Here is a 17477-nt window from a genome sequence, read left to right on the forward strand (position 1 = left end):
CTGCTTCCTTCTATTTTCTAAGTCATATTTCTTTAATTTAGATCTCCAAGTTGATTTTTTGAAAGAGAAAAAAAAGGTGATTCTATTTTGGTGTTGAGAGTTTTTTGCCGTTTTTAGCAGGTTGAGTGCTTCGGTGTTCGTATTCCTGTTAGATCTGCAACTGGAAAACCATAAAAAGAAGATCACTGTTGGATTGACTCCATTTCGTGTTATCTTTGCTTTATCTTTGGGTTTTCAAAGTCTCTGCCTTCCATTTTTCTTTTGATCTTTACCTTCTTTCGCTCTCACTTGTAAAGCCTGAATTTTTCCTTTAGTGTTTTTCGTTTTGTTGAAGAAATCTGAGAAATATCCAATCTTAGTTTACTGTTTGGTATACACTGCTTTAAGTTTCTTTACAAGAAGTGTGATTAAAGTTTCAAGTGTCTCAGAAAAAGATTGATCAAACTTCAAGTGTTTTTTTCCCTTACTTGGTCATGTGCTCGCTTACGTGTCAGCTTCCTACTGCTCTCCGATATGCTCACTTTATAGGAGTCTCCGGCCAGAAGTTATTCTCTTTCACTTTCTCCAAACCAGTGCCCCCAATTGTCTGCCCCCCAACCAGTGCCCCCTCTGCGACCGTCACATTCCGACCGGCACAAGAGACCCATTTCCGACGCCGGAATCTCCTTCGTCCGACCTCAAATCCGGCGCTGTGTTTCAACCAACAACAGTCCTGGATGTCAGCTGCTTGGCAGAGGAGAGAGCCACTGTTCCATCTATTTGTTGCTCTCTGCAAAATGAAGCAAAATGTGGAAAAGAACTGAGTTCCGACAATGAAAAACGTTAAAAATGTTAACAGAGTATGCCCACAAGTCAACACAAAAATTAGTCGGATGCACGAAAACTTCAGTTGCATGGGCTGAAGCTAGAATTCAAGAAGTTGAAGAACATATAGTCAATGGAATGCACCTGCACTAGCCAGCGCTAACTATAAACAATATAATTGTCCACAGATTCCACACCCATCAATTAATTGTGAGTACACCTCTTTTGGCTTATTATGCTGCTTCTGTAAATAGTTCTAAGTTTTAGGTGTGGTGGAAATGGGGGCAATCAATCGGGGGCACTGGTTTTGGCTTATAAATGTACTTCACAGCAAAGAAGTTGAACTCCAGCTGCTTTTCAGCGATCCAGGCATGAACTAAGGCATTTTTGCAGCTCATTTAAATATCCAGAGATTTGACATTTAATGGAAAAGTTGAAACACAGCGCTGGATTTGAGGTCGGACGAAGGAGATACCGGCGTCGGAAATGGGTCTCTTGTGCCGGTCGGAATGTGATGGTCGCAGAGGGGACACTGGTGTAGGAAAAATGAAATGGGTGCAGAGATGAAAATGAAAGGGCATGGTCATGACTCATGGGCACAGATGAAATGGTCAAAAGCTGGAAGCAAATGAAAAAAAAGGGGAAAGAAATGGCAAGTGGCGTTCACACGTCAAACGGGACTCAAAAAATGGTGTATAAGAACGGTGGCTGTATCATTTTCCTAAAAATAAATGAGGCCACGTCGTACACTATTAAATGTTTATTGGTATGGATTCAAAATTCACCTTTTAACTTAATTCATCTTATCTCATTATTACAATTTTCTTAAATTCTTACATAAAATATAAAAAATAATTCAACTTTTTTAAATCTCAAAATAATTTTTTTAAATTTTTACATTAAATATAATAAATAATTTAATTTTTATTTTATTATTTACAAATCATCTCAATCTATCTCAATTCATCTCTGAATTCAAACCTTTCTCAATGTTACACTAAATATTTGTACAGATAGCAATAAATACTGAGTCTTTCTTTCTTCAACTAGAGAAATATTTTTGTAAGAGAGAGAAATTGTTAGGCAAACGAGTTTGAAATGAATAGCCAAATTGTTTTACAGAAGGTGCGGGTGAAATCACTGCACAGATTCCATATTTAATATAACAAGTAATTAACTAATATTCTGGTTTGAAGCAAAGTATATAGAAAATGGACTTACATGTAGTTTGTATCTGATGCTCACCCTTTGTTGTGTTTTCCTTGATGAAACCATTAATCAGTTTCTGAGCAAAGTATATAGAAAATGATCTTTGCTTCACCCACGAGTTTCAATCAGAGTTGGTGTGGCTAATGCATACTTGATCAAATAAATTGTGAACTTTTTGTAAAGCTAAAACAAGCAAGACATCAGGCTCACTCCATCCGTCCATCTGTTCTTATTACAAGAACTGTGACTTTACTGTACTCAATACTTGAATTTGATTTCAAGTAAACAAGTTTAGCTTTACTTCAAACAAGCCTAATGCTTTCTGTCGGAGTTTTGGATTTTGCTTTTCGAAGCCTGCTTCATTTTCATCTCTGTTCATTATATTTTTTAATATTACTTCTCTTTACCAAACTCCCCAAGTCATCTTGGATTCCAATCAATTCTCTGGTTTTTTTAACGAGTTTTTGGAGATGAATAGATTCTTGGGTTCCCTGTGCTCTGAAGTGGGTCAATAAATATGTAGTGATGCCAATGCCAGATGATGCAATTCTTGCCGCATTGGTATTGCCATTCAAGAAGCCTGATATCTCTTCCACTTCCAGTATTCTTTGGAACCACCTGCAAGTCCCCAGCAAAGGTATTGTGCCTCTAAATCCATTTCTTTTAGTTATCTTGTTTGCATACTTTGTCTATCATTTACACTGTTGGTTTTCCCTCAAATTATGAATCATTAAGGCCAAAACACCTTAGTTCTTTGATAAATGTCAATGCAATTCTCCATTATAAATGTAATTTGTTTACTTTTTTACTTTTCCTTGCATTTAAGTACGTATGATATTTATGCTTCTTTTATTATCTGATTAGGAAAAAGAGAAGGATATTGAGTTGATAGCATACAAGAATTACCAAAACTTCAATAATAGGATCTTCCAAGTTACTTCTGTACACCAAATTGGTTTGAAACTTGACCCATTATCAAGTATTTTTGAGATTTTTCATTTGGCAAGTTCTACAGATACATATCTGCACTAAAAGATGGACAACAGGCGACAGTCACAAACCAGGGACCATGTTTCTGTTGATGTCAAAGAGGATGCTCTTGTATCTTCTATCAAAGACAAGATGGAAACTGCAATTACTTCTATTAGCATCTCCAGAGTCCCCGATGATCTTCGTAAGGGAAATGAGAATATGTATATTCCTGATAAAGTTTCCATTGGCCCTTTGCACCATGGAAACACTCTAAAATCCATGGATGACAACAAGTGGCTATATGTGTATGCACTCCTCAATCGAAAGCCAAATCTCGAGGCAAGCTTAGATAGATGTGTGGAATTACTCAGAGGATTGGAGCACAGAGCACGGTTATCTTATAAAGATGGAGTCAACCTCCCAACTGATGATTTCGTGCAGATGATGTTAGTTGATGGCTGTTTCATCATAGAGCTATTCTTAAAGTATACCTTAAAGAATCTAAGACACAGAAATGATCCTATATTTAGCACACATGGAATGCTCTCTGACCTGAGGTGCAACTTGATGTTACTTGAAAACCAGATTCCCTATTTCATTCTCCAAAGGTTATTTCAAATTGTACCAATTCCAAGAAATTGTGGCCTGTCCCTCAATGAGCTCGCCTTCCGATTCTTCAAAAGAATGATCCCCGGAGATCTGCAACTGAAAGTTCTTCAGGAGAGATTTAACCATGAAGGGTATCATTTACTTGACTTGATCCACCACTGTTTCCTTCCAACATATCCAAGAGTTCAACCGAAAGAAGGTGGAACCCAGCAGCAGCAGGGCTTGGATTGTGCAACAAAACTCAAAAAAGCAAGAATTAGGTTCAAGAAGTCTCATGGCAAAAGCTTGTTAGACATCAAGTTTGTTAATGGAGTCCTTGAATTGCCTTCGTTAAAAGTCAATAAAGATACAGAAATCCTTTTCCGGAACCTCATTGCTCTTGAGCAGAGTCACTGTGATAGCACACAGCACAGCTTCACATCTTATGCCTTTCTGATGGGTAGCCTTGTATGCTCTGAGAAAGATTTGAAGTTGCTTGGCAAACAACAGATTCTCATCTATGAAAAGGACAAACGGAAAGAGGCTTCTGAACTATTCGGGAAACTCTGCGTGGCTGCGAAACCAATGGACTCCTATTATAGGGGGCTTTTTGAACATGTGAATGAGTACAGAAGAACCCATTGGCTTGGATTTTGGCAGCGATTGAAGCACAGTCGTGCAAAATCTCCTGCTTCACTTGTGGTGTTCATCTTGGCCATTATGCTTATTGTTCTCACCTTTGTTGGAGCATTTTTTTCTGTACTCACATTCTGTCTCCACCATATATAGGGAAGATGAGGATCTTATCCTCAAACAAAGTGAGAAAATAAAAACATGATTATCTTCGGTATCCATCAAATGTAGCAAAGATGATTAAACACTGCATTCTACTGTAGCGAGGACTGTTTTTTTTTTTGCTGCACAAATATGCCGAATCTCCCAGATCTTGACCACACTTGCACCTTCTTCCCCTACTTCAACTTAACTCATGTCAGTTGTCCATAAGCTTTAATTAAATTTAATTATTTTAATTATATTTAAGTACTATACAGTCAGAATTTAAACTCAAAACATTGTTTTGATACCATGTCAAATCACTGTTTATCCCAAAGTAAAGCTAGTAAAAGACCAAGACCACCCTCTCTTCTTTTGTTAGGAAAAGAAAAATTACTTGAATTCATAGTAAATGAAGGAGCTTACAAACTAGAGAAGATTTCATACCAATCCAACCTAATGTACTTCTTCCACTCCACCAGAAAGAAGTTGTTGCCATTGCACCTCTTATGAATCTCTGTTGATTATTTCTTATTAAACTCCTTCCAGTCAAATCTTGATTAATTTGTTAAAGAAGTCTAGTGATCTCATTTGTTCAATAGCCATGTTCATACGAATTCACTTTGTTATGTATATTAGTTTGAGTAGATTACTAGCTAGATTACGTTGATGTATATTATTTTGACTAGAATGCTTCCTTATTTCATTTGGTCACTTTCTCTATAAATAGGCCCTCTCACTGTACATAATACTCATTAAAAATAATAGAAATCTCTTTTAAATTCTATTTTTACTTATTTTCATCATGGTATCAGAGACCTAGATTCCCTGTAGACTCTTTGCATAATTTTTCCAGCATTTTTCTCTGGCAAGCCTGTCCCCACTCGGTGCTTTTTAACCTTTATTGTTGCTCATTATGAAACCAAATTTCATAATTAAGTTTGCAAAGTATAAATCATCTGATATGTGAAAGAATCGATCTTATCCTCCGTCACATGCACCGCCATGACCCACCACAACATTTGGCCCTTAACACCATGGTCAACCACCAAGATTTGTTTTTTCAAATTTTTTAACAACATATCCTGCTAGAAATGCCGTCGAAGAGTTCAACGTGACTAAAATCAACACCAGAGGATACTACAGGTGCCCCCATGTGCCAAACAAAGACTTTGCCCGTCGTCCACTCGACAACATAATGTTCCATGCACGACAAACATAAACACACGCCACATGTCACCATCTTAGAGCACCACGCCAATCCTAGTGCCATGTCACCAGAGACGCATTAGCCATTGACCGTTAAATTTGATTGTTGACTTTGACCGTTGATAAGGTGCTTCCTACTCGATTTTTCGATTTGTTTTTGCATTAGACTACTCCCAATGGCTCAAAGTTATTCTAATTTGGACAATATTGTTTGTCTGATTGATCCTATTTTGAATGGGCCCAATTACAATATGTGGGCCAACATATGGAGGTTTCTCTATGAGGACGTCAATTATTGGGTTATGTGTCTGGAAAACTCTCTCCACCTAAGTCTAAAAATGGTGAGATGAAGATGATTTTACTTCACATCTTGAAGATTGAGATAATATACATTGTAAGATAGTTTGCTGGTTTATCAACATTTCAATTCCTTATATTCATAGTCTGCTTCCAAAGTTTGGGAATGCAAAAGCTGTTTGGCAATTTCTAGTACGTTAATACAACTGCACTCATGATGCATCCTTAGAGTTCCAACTTGAGAGTAAATTTTATCAAATGCATCAAGAATCAGGTTAGCCTCTTCCTTGGAGTTCCATCTCACCCTTTTACTCTCATTGTAGCTGATGTTGAGGCACTAATTCATCTGGTTTTATCTCGATCCTCTACTGTGTTGTCTGTCATCTCAAGTAAGTCTTTGTGGTTCATCAGTTCTACATGTTGTAACCATATGACATTTGACACTACCATGTTTTCCCACAAAACTATCATTTCTCCTAATCCTGTCATTTGTGTTGCTAATGGTTCTTACATGCCTGTCACTTACATTGGATCTATCTCATCCTCTCCCTCATCTGTTGATGATGCATACTTAGTTCCAAAACTATCCCTAAATCTTCTTTCCGTTAGTCAGCTTTGTGAATTAGGCCCGAGACTAATTTTTAACAACAATGGTATTGTTGTGCAGGATCATCAAATGGGTCAGCCTCTTGGGACAAGCCGTAAAGTTGAATGTCTTTTCAAGCTTGCGTCTCTACAAATCCTACCTCACACAAAGACTTTTCTTGTTGCTTCTTGCTACTTCCTCTAGCTTATGGCATTCTCGTTTGGGTTATGCCTCCTTAACAAATTGTTCAACTTTTAGCTTTTCAAGGTCATATAAGGTCAGTTGATTTCAAGTATTTTGATTGTGTCTCTTTTCATCTTGGAAAACAAACAAAATTTTCATTTAACAATAGTGATTTGACTTATTCTGCACCTTTTGTTCTAATTCATTATGATATTTAGGGACCTGCCTCCATCCCGACTGAGAAGAGGTCTCATTATTTCGTTATTTTTGTAGATGATTATTCTCGTTATACTTAAATATATCTTTTGCAGCAACGATATGAACTTGCAAATATTTATCAAACAATTCACAAAATGATCCAAACTCAGTTTTCTTGTTCCATCAAAATATTTCGTTCAAACAATTCTATAGAGTATAATGAAAAAAAAATCTTTTTTTGACTATTTATCTCAACACGGGACTATCTCTCAACGCTCTTGTCCTTATACCTCTAAACAGAATGGACGTGTTGAAAGAAAACACAGACACATCTTAGACATTGTATGTACTCTTCTTGTCTCTACCTTTGTTCCTAAACGATTGTGGGGTTAAGCTGCTCTCACTGCTGTATACACTATCAATCGGGTTCCCTCACAAACTATTCACAACAAACACCTTTGAGCTTCTCTACAGTAAATCCTTGATTACTCTTTACTTCCTGTTTTTAGGTGTGCTTATTTTGTCGCTTTGTCTCTATATGAACACACCAAACTTGAACCACATTACCAGTTATGTTGTTTTCTTGGTTATGGCATTTCACAAAAGGATTATCGTTGTTATGATCCTATCACTAGACATTTTCGTGCTTATCGTTATGTGACATTTTTGGAACATAGAATGTTTATCAACCTTTATTGTTTCCTTCTTCACATTTGCAGTATTCTCCTGTTTTAACTAATATTTCCATCGATTTAGTCCCTGATTTCATTGCAGAACCATCCAGCTCCTCAGACAAACTCTCTATGGTCCCTCCTGATACCCCTAATGAGATTCAGGATCCTCTAGTCGCACCACATGTCTTAAAGTCCTCCCAGGTACTAGAACCATGTCACTTTAGTCGGGTAACAGCACCTCCTATACATCTCCAAGATTTTCACTATTTTTATAATTTTGTTGCTCTTTATGGACCTTGCACTTATTGTTAAGCTAGTTTATATTCTCTTTGGCAAAAAGCCATGTCAAATAAATTAGATGCCCTTACCAGAATTCATACTTGGGACCTAGTGGATTTGCCTCTTAGAAAATTTGTTGTTGGATGCAAATGGTTATATGAAATTAAGACTCATGCAGATAGATTAGCAGAGTGATACAAGGCTTGCCTTGTTGCCAAGAATATGATATTAACTATGAGGAGACCTTTGCACATGTTGCACGACTTACTTTTATTATAATTTTGCTTGCATTTGAACTTTTAAGTTTTAACTTTAATAAAATCACTTATTGTCAGAAGTTTGGTTAATTGTTAAAACCACCGCGTTAGAGTCATTGAATACTTGACATGTGTGCATCATATATAAGAAAAATATATATAGAAATATTATATAAAGCAAAAAAAAGCCGTTTAAAATTTTTAAGAAAAAAACTTATAAAATACAAATTTTAATTTTTATGAAAAATACATTTTAGAGCTGCCTAGCTCACAATACATAGCCCCCACCAATTAAGGAGGGGTGTGGCATAGGCACCAAAATCTATCCCGCCCTTCTTAAGGCTACGGGGGATGGGTGTTAGGAAAGATAAAGAAAAAAATTAAAACAAAAAGTGAAATCAATCATACACGACATAAGAGTTACGTGGTTCGATAACGTGTTTATGTTACAGAGAATGTTATTTCTGTTGATAGTCAAAGATACAGTGCAATGACCGTCTAAAAGAATAGGAAAATGCTAGCCCCACCACTCTTCCTTCTCGCTTGAGTGTCCTGCTTGATGTGGCATCCATGTGGCATGATTTAATAGATTAAAAAATTCCTGCATTTCGTCTTCTTCAAGCCACCCTTCAGTCTCGAAAACCCTCTCCCCTCTCCCTACATTTTGGTCTGGTCAAGCCATCTCCTCCCTCTCGAAAACGCTCTCCCCTCTCCCTGCATTTGGTGTTCTTCAAGCCATGCAGATATCTCACCTGAAATCGAAGCTCACCACCAGCCCGTCACTTGCCCCCATGGCAATCAATTCCTGATTTCTTCTACTAAATAAATTTCTCTACATTTGAAAAATAAATAAATAGACATTTGTCGATTAGATCCATCCCTATTTTTCTCCACTTTCTACACATCCAAACAAACCATGCAAAATTAAAAAATAACAGAGGTAGTTTAGTTTGAGGAAGAATGAAAGAAATCCACCTCTCGGATTAGAGGTTGGACGGAGTATAGTTGCAACAAAGAATGCCGGAAATGAGTCTCTTGTGCCGTGCGAACTGGTACCGGTGCCAAACGAGATCTGTCAGGGAGGGGTTTGGGGTTATTTTTTTTACAGGGAAGAAGTTAATGAAAGTTTAAAAAGAAGAAGAAGAAGAAGAAGGAGGCAACATGACATTCCACGTCAAACGGTAACTGAAAGCGAGAAGGAAGAGCGGTTGTTGTAGTAGCGCCCAAAAGAATAATACAATATGTAGCAAATCTTAATCAACGTGTATTAGGTCGAGTCAGATTAAGAGTGAAAAATGATTAAAAATTTTCTTAGGGTCTTCGCCACTGGACCACCACAAAGACTTATTCATGAGCTCTCCACTGACCTTATTTGTTTTTACAATTTCTCTCAACTCATCTCATCTCATCTCATAATTATAATTTTCTCAAATTTACACATAAAATAAAATAAATAATTCAATTTTTTCAGATTCTAAAATTAAAAAATATTTTAAAAATATTTTATTTAATTATTAACTTTCTTCTTATTTTATCTGTAAAAATGAACGATGCTATGGTCGAAATTCATCAAAAGTCCACCAAAAAGGCATAACAAATTTTCGTGGGAATGCTCGTCATCATTAAGCGTAATAATATTTTATTCAATTTTTAACTTTCTTCTTATTTTATTAATAAAAACAAACAAGGCTATAGTCTAAGTTTCATCGAAAGTCCACCAAAAAGGCGTAACAAATTCTTGTTGCATTGAATGCGTTATATTTATGTAATATTAAATTGAAGAATTTTGCTATTTATCCTTCTATATACTATACATAATATTTATTTTATTTTTTTGTTTTATTTTTTTAAAATTAATTGAGTTCTTTTACTGATTATCTTTATATTATATATTTGATAAGAAAAAAAAAATCATGTATAATATATGATGTGATGATGATAAATATAATTTTTTAAAATTGAATGCTCTTCAGCCCGTTCGATTCTTGGTCAGAACCTTGGACGTTCCGTTGTCCATCCAGGTAGTCATAATTAATAGTTTGCATTTACATCCTATCGCATTGAATATTTTTTGGGCTAATGCCATTATTGATAATTTGTATTTACTCTTGGTCGAGATTTTGGACACCCCATGTCAAAGATCTTAGCCTCAGTACATTTGGTCACCGTATATGTTCCTACTGACACTTGTCTTTTTCGTTTTTATTTTTGTTTTTGTTTTTATTGTTGTTTTTTTTATGAGAAATAGATTTCATTATTTATGAAAATAAAATTACAACTGTGATCTAATATATATAAAAAAAAATCTCAGATTATAAGTTAATTACTCACCGTTGAGGTTCTATTAGTACATAAATTTTTTTGTGACTGGTATGATCTTCACTTCTATAACTCTTTATAAATAAATCGTCTGAGAAATTACACTCTATCTAAAGTAGAGATTTTAAACCTTGCATTCTAGAGAAGGAAATAACTTTCACTCTATAGATAAAATATCTAAGAGATTTTTTTTTTTATATTTACTTAAAAAAAATAACAATAACCATAAAGATAAAAATAACGAATTATAATTATGACACTTGTTTTGTGCAGGCAAAAAGCTGACAAGATGATTGCCATGATTTCGATCATCATCATACAAAGCTTTCCTTTTTTAGTTTCATTCTTTTGAGTTTAAAGATGGATTTGGTTAAGAAAATTTAATTATCTCATTTTATTTTATATAATTGTTAAAAAAATTTTAAATTTTTATATAAAATATAATAAATAATTTAATTTTTTTAAAATTTTAAATATAAATAATATTAAAAAATTATATTATAATAATATTTTATTTAATTTTTAATAAAATATATCATCTCTTTTCGTCTAAATTACGTACTCAAACGATAGATACATGAATATGGACACATCTCTAAGGACACAGTACCCCTATAGTCATGATGAAGTTTCTAAGCACTCCAGCACTTCAAAATCTTGGAATGGATAATCATGGCTGTGTATATATCACTGTGCTTATGTTACAAAGAAAGCAGATGGAGCAATTATTCAAAAGATAAGTAAATGGGTTGAGTGGCTGTGGCTCATTTTTAAAGATCTTGTGCTGTTAATCTCCATTGTCCCCCACCACTTAAAGCTGACAATGATACTTCCTTCTTCCTGCGCTTTTTAGGTATCATTTGGACTGAATTTAAATGAAAATTAAAAATTAAATAAAATATTATTTTAAAATTAAAAAAATTAAATTATTTGTTATATTTAATTTAAAATTTTAAAAAAATTATAATAATTAAACGAGTGAAGTTTACATTTTCACCATTCAAAGCGCTTAACGAGTTTCACTTCAACTTTGCATTGTGCTGGTGGGTCCCGTTGTATTATAATCTTTTTTAAAAGAGTAATGTTAGAGAGAAGTCACTATAACAGTGTATATTTTGTATTCACTACGTAATTACTTTTAATTAATTATTTTTAACACTCATTTAAAGAGATGTGTGATCTAAATGATGCTACATCATGTGTATAAAATGAATGCTCTCAATCTATATTTATTCTTTTTAAAACTTCCTCTGAACCAACCTTTGAACATATATGCACCGTCCGATCCCCATCCGCTTGTAGATCAACGGCTAGAAAAAGATTAAACCATGCTCTTGAATGTTATCAGACCGCGTGCAAGGAAAACCAAGTAGCCGATATTCCTCTTTTTAACTTTCGGACAACTGGACAAGCACTCAGTCGACCAAAACGCGTAGAGAAAAGAGAGATCAGATGGAGTGTGATCGGAGAGTTGGGGTGGCGGTGGACTTCTCGGCGTGCAGCAAGAAAGCGCTGAAATGGGCGGTGGACAACGTGGTACGGGACGGGGATCACCTTATACTAGTTACTGTACGCCCCGAAGGGAACTACGAGGAGGGCGAGATACAGCTCTGGGAAGCCACCGGCTCCCGTAATTATCTTCTTTCTGTTTCTATATCGGTTCTTTCTGATCTCTGTTTGTTTCCTGAGAAATTCACTCTCTCGATCTCAATCTCGATCTCTCTATCATTACCGAGTGGATTATCTAATCTATTAAAGTCAAGAATCCTTTTCCATTCCTTTTGTTGTTGCTCATGGACGCATGTTTGTTTGTTTTCTTTTATACAGCTTTAATCCCTCTAAGTGATTTATCTGATCCTATCATCATGAAGAAGTATGGAGTGAAGCCTGACCCTGAGACCCTGGACATTGTAAACACTGCTGCTATGCAAAAAAAGGTACATACATATCATCTTCAGATCTCCGAGATCTTAGAGCATTCTCCTCGGATTAGCTAAAAGTTAAATCCAACGAGAATTTAACTATTAGGTCATAAAATTGGTAACATTGAATTAGCTACAACTACAGTAAATTCTAAACTAATTTTTAAATTTAGAACATACTATTTATTCATCAAATTATTTTTATATTATTTATTTTTCTCTCATTTTAATATTAATTATTTCTCTCTCCATTTTAAACGACAATTGAAAAAATATAATTAGAATACAATTACTAATTAATATATAATATTATGAATAGTAAAATATGATAAAATAAAATAAATTCATAATTAAAAGAGTTAAAATTTTTTTAAAATTATTAATTACTCATTACTATATAATGAATAAATAGATAATCCAATATGGAGATTTGATGTGAATAGTCAAAGTTAAATTCATCTTATATTATTTTATTGTCATATAATGAAAAAATGGCTATTCCAATATAAAATTTTATGTGAATGTAATAGCTAAATGCTAAATTCATCTTACATTCATTAAAAATATACTTTAACTTTAACTAATCCAATGAAAATGCTCTTAGTGCTTATCATTATCAACCACAATAATAACCTTGTGAGGTGGGAGCAGATTATGGTGATCATGAAGATCTACTGGGGAGATGCTCGCGAGAAGATATGTGAAGCAATCGATAAGATTCCTCTGAGCTGCCTTGTTATAGGAAACAGAGGTCTGGGCAAGCTTAAGAGGTAAATTTAAACTCCATTCTTGGTTTTAGTTCAAATTGGATTCTAGCTTTCCGGAATCATCTGTGGTTATTTTTTGTTTTTGGGATTGAATTTTTGCAGGGCTATATTAGGCAGTGTGAGCAACTATGTGGTGAATAATGGTTCTTGTCCTGTTACAGTAGTGAAGCAGGTGGAGCTTGAACACTAGTTTGTGTTACCAGCTAGCTTAGCCTGTGCGCGCGCGCGCGCTATTCTCTTTGTCCATGATGGGTTGCTTTTTCCCTTTGGCTCAAGGCAAATAAACCATTCTATACAATATCTTGTATTGCTTTTGTTGGTGTTGGTAACACAATCAAAGCAAGTTTTGCTTTGAAGTTAAATAATCAAACAAACTATGGCTATGCCTTAGAAACAGTTGGATTTATGCACAATTAGTGTAACAAGTTGCTAGCTTTAGTATTACCAATTGGAAAGGGAGAATCTTTGAACTTTCAGACCAATTGCATCTTTTTCTTTAATTCATTTTTTTGAGACAAATTCCTTTAGTTTTTTTCTCCTTTTTGGGGTTGGCAACTTTTATTTGTCAACGGTTCGTTTATTTTTACAGATGAGATGAGTTGAAATTAAAGTTAAAAGTTGAATAAAATATTGTTAGAATATATTTTTTTAATATTATTTTTATTTTGAGATTTAAAAAAATTGAATTATTTATTTTATTTTATGTAAAAATTTAAAAAAATTATAATAATTAGATAAAATAAAATAAAATAATTTAAAAAAATTATGAAAACTAACGAGACCTTATTTGAAGCTATGAGTCTATTTCAATTAAACAACCATTTCTCGTTTCCTTTTCTGGGTAAAAGGATAACGACATCCCCGTTAAACTCATTTTATTAATTTAATTGTATCACTTCGTTAAATATAATCTCAATTTGAGGTAACTTGCCTATCCTATATTTGACATAACTTGTAAGATCATCATTTTCTAGATAAATGTGAATGGCCATTAGGAAAACTTTATGGATTACAAGGGTTTAGCATAAGGAAGGACATGCACTTGATGTAAGATTACATTTTTGTGTCCTCTATGCTATTCGGGAAAATTACTGTTTAGGTTTTTGACCTTTCTTGTTTGCATTCAAAATTTATTTCAACTCATATAATCTCATTATTATAATTTTTTCAAATTTTCATATAAAATATAATAAACAATTTAAGTTTTTTAAATTTCTACACAAAATATAATAAATAATTTAATTTTTATTTTACTATTCACAAACCATCTCAACTCATCTCTAAATCCAAATCTCAACTTTTAGATTGTTACTTGTGATTTAAAATTTATAGGATTGATTTGGTTCCACAAAATTAAAGTATCACATTTTATTTTATCTCATATAATTATTATAATTATTTTAAATTTTTATAATAAATAATTTAATTTTTTCATATTTTATAATAAAAATAATATTATAATAATATTTTATTTAATTTTTAATAAATTATTTTACTTCATTTCATCTCAAACGTGTGGCAAAACTCGTCCTTAAAATTAGGTGTCTATTTCAAAAAAATTCCATTCGTTATAACTCTATTTTTATTAATTTAGCAGGGGAAATGTTGACGTGACGCATGTGACATGCATTATGTTCAATTACGGAATGACACATATAATGTAAAAAAGTGTTAATTTTTAAAAATAAAAAACTACGTACACAGTCTGTCAACTAGCTACATTAGCATAAAAAAAAACATTAAAAATCACAATGAAATGAAAAAGAGAATTATACTTTCTTGCCGGTCGGGCTGTCTAACCTCAAAAAGCAACCCTCTAATGACGGCCCTCCACATATATCGTTTAATTTACCTCTCTTGTGCTTGTCAACGTCTGATCAAAAAATACAAAACTCTTAAATTTCTCATGTCCCCTGTCTTTCACTTCTTTTTTTTTTTTTTTTTTGAATAAAACATACTCATTTCGTTAATGAACTAAAGTTACAAATATGATTTATCAATATAAAAAATCTAATACATAAAAAATTCAGTCTATAAACCAACTTACGCATCAACTCTGGGGCTTTCTCACACACAAATTCTTTTATAGCAGACATTGTCTTAAATTCTAACCAAACTCTCTCGTAATAGAGAAAGCACTCTATAAAACAGAACTTAAAGGCCCTCTCTATCCTCCCAAAGAAGAGGAGTACAGAACACTGCTATAGATATCAAATCCAATAGCCTATTCATATTTTATTAAAAACTAAACTAATAAACAACTACAAATAAACACATTAACAACTATAAGACCATAAGCACTGGTGAGATCTCAGACGTCATGCCTACCGCAAGTATCGTCATCTCAAGCCCCGATAGAACGAGCACCCAGCTCACGTACGGACCACAACAGCTCGGCCGTACAACCACCTGCCGTAGCATCGCCCACCACTCTCGAAAGACTCATTGCCCCGGATTACGTACGATCCAAAAGCCCAAACCTCACTCGAGCCAACAAAAAACATAAACAAAACAACTACAAAACAATGAAACGGAAACAAAAAAGAAACATAAAAAATAAAAACGGATGAACAATGCACAATGGGTCGGCATTGGCTCGTGCAGAAACTGTTCACTCTGGGAGGAAAGCCGACGGTTAGACTTGAAAGTCCCGGAGTCAAAGGTTCCACAGAAATCGAGCGTGGCGTCGGGAGAGGGCTCATCGGTGGCGCGGGAAGGCCACGCGCCAACGATATCCAGAACTCCGTCCCGCGCGTGCGGGCTATGCTTCACTCCGATGGACGCCGAATTTTGAGGTCTTGAAGATCGGCGGCTGGGCGTCATGCCGGCGGAGCGCGTGTAGAAATGTGATGGTTGGAAAGACTCGAACGGCGATCCTCTTTTATTTGGCCTAAAAAATATAAAAACAAAACAAAAACACTACACATAAATAAAATAGACAAAAAAGAAAAGGAAGGGGGAGGAGCCGGAGCTCCCACCCCCTTTCAATGAATCTGGAGTTTTAGAAACTAAGACTTTAGAGAGAAGGGAGAGGATTTTTCTAGAGAGAGATTTTTTTTATGCCGATTTTTATTCCAATGAACAATGATCAAACCTCTCCTGTCTTCCACTAAAGAATCCTGAATTGTCCAGTTTTGAAATAGATTCAATACGACAACAGTGCATATCCCTCTTTTTCAGTGAAAGTGTGATCTCCTCTTAGACCCAAAACACTCGATCTCCCTCCCTCTCTCTCTCTCTCTCACTTTCTATCTAGCTATCCCTGTCTCTTTCTCAGTGTCTCTCTTCTTCATGAAGAACAAATCTAGCAAGTCTGGTAAGGAGAAAAATTTTAATAGAAATGGCAGAAGAGGGAAGGGTAAGTAGTGAAATCACCGGAAAATATGGTTTTATGCTGTTTGGTGCTCTCAGAAGAAGATTCTTTGCAATTAGAATGGGAAAGAATGCCTGGATTTTTCACAGCCAACTACATGTTTTGTGGTTTTGTATTTGGATCAAGACTGCTTAATCAGCTTGCCCTTGTAATTGAATTAAAATATGCACTTATTTGAGTGCACAGCAGTTAAATTTGTTAATGGAGTTTTGATACTTTGCTCATACTTCAATTTCTTAGAAATCTGAGGAAGTTGAAACCCGATTTTTTAAAAGCCCAATTCATTCCCTTCACTGAAGATTTTGTGGTTAAATTCTATACATTTTTAGTTTTCCTCACCTGCTTGATAAAATGATATGCTGAGATAGAGGGATGCAGTTAAAGTGAAAATGCCAGGTTGAGACTTGCACTCAAACAAGCAGTAGACGATCTTGGGCATAAAATACACTTACGACAATTTTTAAAAGAAGCTCAAGAGAAAAGGAATTCAAAAGGAAAGCCAACGGACTGGTGCTAGGCGTAGTCTAAGTTTGGTGCTTGGCAAAGATTGGCTACCGACTGCAGATGGAGGTCTTGGACAAGAGCCATTTTCCCCGAGCAAAGAAGGTGAAAGGGGCTTTTCTTTTTTCATTTGTTTGTTATGGGTTTTAATCATGTGTGAGTTTGTGTAGTGTGTATTTTTCCAACTTTCCTGCATGTCTAACTGTTATTGGCGGGCTGTTTTTCTCCTATTATCAATTGGGTTGTTCCGAAGCGTTTCGCATTAATGGAAAAAATATGTACAAACAAAAATTTTAAAAGAAATATTATTTTAAGATTTAAAAAAGTTGAATTATTTATTATATTTTATATAAAAATTAAAAAAAAATTATAATAATAAGATGAGATGTCGCATCTTACGCCTCCAAACAAATCAACCACTGACACTTGCTAGCGGTGGTTGATCTCCATTTCCTGTTATTGCATTAATATTCATTTCCTGTTATTTCTATTATAAATCTTCTTAATTAGTCAATTGACTTAAGAAAGACTGACTAATAGAGCAATTAATTAAGTTCACAAAAAA

The 17477-nt window shown here is 34.5% G+C and overlaps 2 protein-coding genes across 4 annotated transcripts; both read left to right on the forward strand.

Moving 5' to 3' along the window:
- Nucleotides 1-1915: 1915 nt before the first annotated feature.
- On the forward strand, nt 1916-4468 carry LOC108994809 (UPF0481 protein At3g47200-like). Of its 3 annotated transcripts, none has more exons than XM_035683324.1 (2): nt 1916-2650; nt 2878-4468. In XM_035683324.1, exon 2 carries the CDS (start codon nt 3049-3051, stop codon nt 4360-4362), a length of 1314 nt encoding a protein of 437 aa, XP_035539217.1. In that variant the 5' UTR covers nt 1916-2650; nt 2878-3048; the 3' UTR covers nt 4363-4468. The 3 variants fall into 3 exon arrangements, with proteins under 3 accessions (XP_035539217.1, XP_035539216.1, XP_035539215.1); XM_035683323.1 differs by having other exon boundaries at nt 3021-4468; XM_035683322.1 differs by having other exon boundaries at nt 3029-4468.
- A 7239-nt stretch (nt 4469-11707) lies between these two features.
- Nucleotides 11708-13520, forward strand: LOC108994810 (universal stress protein PHOS32-like). The gene is made up of 4 exons (XM_018970184.2): nt 11708-11979; nt 12177-12286; nt 12923-13041; nt 13141-13520. The coding sequence occupies exons 1-4, from the start codon at nt 11802-11804 to the stop codon at nt 13226-13228; spliced, it is 495 nt and encodes a 164-aa protein (XP_018825729.1). The 5' UTR covers nt 11708-11801; the 3' UTR covers nt 13229-13520.
- The last annotated feature ends 3957 nt before the right edge of the window (nt 13521-17477 follow it).

The sequence above is a fragment of the Juglans regia genome, chromosome 12 (genome assembly GCF_001411555.2).
Source record: "Juglans regia cultivar Chandler chromosome 12, Walnut 2.0, whole genome shotgun sequence".
Taxonomy (NCBI): Eukaryota; Viridiplantae; Streptophyta; class Magnoliopsida; order Fagales; family Juglandaceae; genus Juglans; species Juglans regia.